We start from the raw sequence: 3,828 nt of genomic DNA, 5'->3' as shown, positions 1-3,828 counted from the left end.
ATTTAACACTGTCACTTTATGTTCTAGGGGTTCTTATTATATCTGAAAACTTCTGTGTAGTATGCATGTGTAGTTGCTCATACACTTTTTACACAGTGCTGCAGTAGGATGCTACGCCTGTCGTATGTACTGTCTGCATTTGGTGCAGTGTTCTTTCTAGCTCTCTTACCCTACCTTCCCACTCAGTAATAGCTATAGAGACCTGAAAATGAATTATCATACTCCAGATTAGCTATTTAACAGGATGCATAATCTTTCGTAATGAGCCTGTGGCTCTGATTCTTCTAACGGTGTTTTGTTTCTTTCTCATCAACTTATAATTACTCTAATGCTGCAAGAACATTCGCTATTAGGTTAAACTGTGGTTCTCAGCGCAGAGAGATTTCATTCCCCAGGCAACATTGAGGAGCTTTAGAAATGTTTAGATATTTTCTTTTTTTTCCTTTTTTTTTTTAATGTTTAGCTATTTTACAGGGAGGAGTCACTGGAGGTTAGGGAAGCTGGGAAACCTACCACTAAGAATGATCTGGATAGCACGTCACCTGATTAGTATGCATGTGGTCTTAGGTATAATTTCCTACTTATATACATGCATGTGGTCTTAGGTATAATTTCCTAGTTACACACTCACACACACACAGAGATATCTGCACATGTGTACACAGACACAAATATGGCATCTCCGCCTGCTCTTTATACTGCTTTGGTTTCCTCATTTCATCTTCACTCTCTGACATGTTAAAAGATTATTGTTCTTGGGGCTGGAGAGACGGCTCAGTGGTAAGAGCACTGGTAGTTTTTGCAGAAGATCCAGGTTTGAATCCCAGCACGCACATGATGGCTAACAACCATTTGTAACTCCAGTTCCAGGGAATCCAACATGCTCTTTGGTTCCCTTCACAAATGAAATTTCAAAAGATTGTTGCTTTTCTAGAATAGTTTCATTTTGTATTATCCATGTATATGAGCACAAGTATTAAAAATGTGTGAGCTGCACCTCACCTGGAAGCTGCTTCCCTGAGAACTAGGTGTCATAATATGAGAAGGTGCTAGGAAAGGTGCCAAGGGAGAAAAGCAACCAGTACAACCCAGCTGTAAAGCCTATGAACCACCACAATGACCAGCCCAGGAAGACATCTCTAATGGTAAAAGAGCTGCCTTTCATCTAGGGGGTAACCAATAGCCATGCAATTGGACTTAAGGCCAGCTCAACAGGAGGGAATTCTTGACGGGTACTGTAAATGTAGACAAATATTCAAGGTTGGGGAGGTCATAGACCTTAGAAGAGGACCTACTATTGGTGCTTTCCTAAACAAATATGATTTCGAACTGTATCCTAAGTACTTGTCCTTATATCCACAGTTAAGTGTACCTCTCACACCCACCCCATCATATAAGCTTTTATTTTGCAGCAGACAGAGACTATAACAAAGTCCCACAAGTTGTCAAAATGCAGAGAATAATTGACTGTGGAGTACAGAGCCTCAATCGATACATCTACATTGCAACCCTACATCTAAAGCTCAGGGACCATCACAGAAGAGGGGGTAGAAAGATTCTAAGAGCCAGAGGACAGGACGTCTGCTGCTAGACAGTGTCTTCTAGACATTACAGGGAGTGTCTGGGCATGAGAAGAGTTGGACAGGAAGGAGGAGAGGTGAAAATAATGCATGTACAGTTCTAATGTACAAAATCCTCGAATAATGTGCAATCTGGTAAGCATGTGCACATGCAAATACATGTCATATCATCACTCCCAAAAGGCAATAGATACATGATTTCCTTGCTTTCATATGTTCTTTGTCATTGGTATGCATGAAGCTCCGTTTCTTAGCAACCTCTAGTACCTTGCTGGGCACTGCTTCTACCACGAGAAGCACCAAACATTCATGGTAGTAAGATAATTTCTTACTATGACTGTAAAACACGTGACTTCTGGGGGAAAGGCTCAGAGTGTGGCCAGAATCCCTAATCAGTGATGGCTTTAAGGGATTCCATAAGAGGATCAGATGCATGAGTACAGTTTAGAAGTTAATCTGTTAAAAAAATATAAGCTGTAGGGTTTAATCTGTGTCAGCAATGTCCGTTTACATGAGTGATCATCCTGTTTCCTCTCTCTGGCCATGTAGTGACATCTAGTCATGGAGTCCAGGAACAATACGAGAACTTCAGAATTTCTTCTTCTTGGCTTATCGGATGACCCAGATCAACAGCTGCTCATATTTGCACTCTTCCTCTTCATGTACCTGGCCACTGTGCTGGGGAACCTGCTCATCATCCTGGCCATCATCTCGGACAACCACCTGCACACACCCATGTACTTCTTCCTCTCCCACCTGTCCTTTGTGGATGTCTGCTTCACCTCCACCACAGTTCCAAAGATGCTGGTGAACATCCATACCCAGAGCCAGGTTATCACCTATGTTGGCTGCATCATCCAGATGTACATCTTCTTGGTTTTTGCAGAACTGGACAACTTTCTCCTGGCTGTGATGGCCTATGACCGCTATGTGGCCATCTGTTACCCCCTGCACTATGCGGCCATAATGAACTCCCGGCTCTGTGTGCTGCTGTTTCTGGTGTCCTGGATCATGAGTGTCTTGCATGCTTTGTTACAAAGCTTAATAGTGTTACAACTGTCCTTCTGTACAGTTGTGAAAATCCCCCACTTTTTCTGCGAGCTTAATCAACTGGCCCAACTCACCTGCTCAGACAACTTTCTGAGTGATCTGGTGATACATCTTGCTCCTGTCCTGCTGGCAGCTGCTTCCCTCAGTGGTATCCTTTACTCTTACTCCAAGATATTGTCTACCATATGTGAAATCTCCTCGGCTCAGGGGAAGTGCAAAGCATTTTCTACCTGTGCTTCTCACCTCTCCATTGTCTCCTTATTTTATAGTACAGGCCTAGGTGTGTATCTCAGTTCTACTGTGACCCAAAACTCACACTCCACTGCAAGAGCCTCAGTGATGTACAGTGTGGTCACCCCCATGATGAACCCATTCATTTACAGTCTACGGAATAAAGATGTGAAGAGAGCTCTGGAAAGGCTCTTCAGAGGAAAAGTATAAAACATCCCATTCCCTTGGAATGAAGAAAGGCCCGTGGTTGCAGGGAGAGAAACTGCAGAGTTAGAGAGTGGGATTCGTTCATCAGATCACAAAGATGGAAGGTGCTTCAAACCCTGTTCTGGAGGGCTTTAGAGATGGGCTGGCTCCGTGGTTACGAGTGCTTTCTGCTGTACCCGTTTGGATCTCAGCACTTATGCTGGGTGGCTCCCAATTGCCTGTACATCCAGACCCCAGGGATCTGATACCCTTTTTTTGGCCTCTTCAGACACATGCGCTCATATGCACAACACCCCCCATAAATATATAATATGTATTATATACAATAAATCTTATAAAAATAAATAAACATTTCTTGGAATTGCCATTGCTTTCATTTTAGGCTCTTTAAACAATGCAAGCGACCCACATTACTGAAGTCTTTGCTTTCTCTCTTAGTTCGCCCCTCTGATGTGGTTCTGACTTCCTAGTGTTATTCCAAACACTGGACCACAAATATTTGGACATTGCCATGTATTTAATGTGAGAAAAACACTTTAAAATAATATCTTTGTGTGTGACATGTATTCTATAACAGGAATACTTCTTTTGTTTCCCTAAGGTAAGTTTTACCCTAAGGGGAAGAAAGCCTCACACTTGGCAACTAAGGCAATGTATGGTACTTGTGGCTTCAGGAAATCTGAAGGCAGAGCTGTTGTCTTTTGCACCTGCTGTTCTCCATTCATCATGACCTAGAATGAAGCTTCCAGGTCAATACCAG

General features: G+C 42.7%; 1 protein-coding gene across 1 annotated transcript; it reads left to right on the top strand.

Annotated features, from left to right (window-relative positions):
• Nucleotides 1-2,141: 2,141 nt before the first annotated feature.
• Nucleotides 2,142-3,071, top strand: LOC103731937 (olfactory receptor 1082-like). The gene has a single exon (XM_008830438.1). It carries the CDS (start codon nt 2,142-2,144, stop codon nt 3,069-3,071), a length of 930 nt encoding a protein of 309 aa, XP_008828660.1.
• The last annotated feature ends 757 nt before the right edge of the window (nt 3,072-3,828 follow it).

The sequence above is a fragment of the Nannospalax galili genome, unplaced genomic scaffold (genome assembly GCF_000622305.1).
Source record: "Nannospalax galili isolate Female #2095 unplaced genomic scaffold, S.galili_v1.0 scaffold1275, whole genome shotgun sequence".
NCBI lineage: Eukaryota > Metazoa > Chordata > Mammalia > Rodentia > Spalacidae > Nannospalax > Nannospalax galili.
The sequence above is the reverse complement of the archived record's forward strand: the minus strand, read 5'-3'. Positions and strand labels throughout refer to the sequence as shown.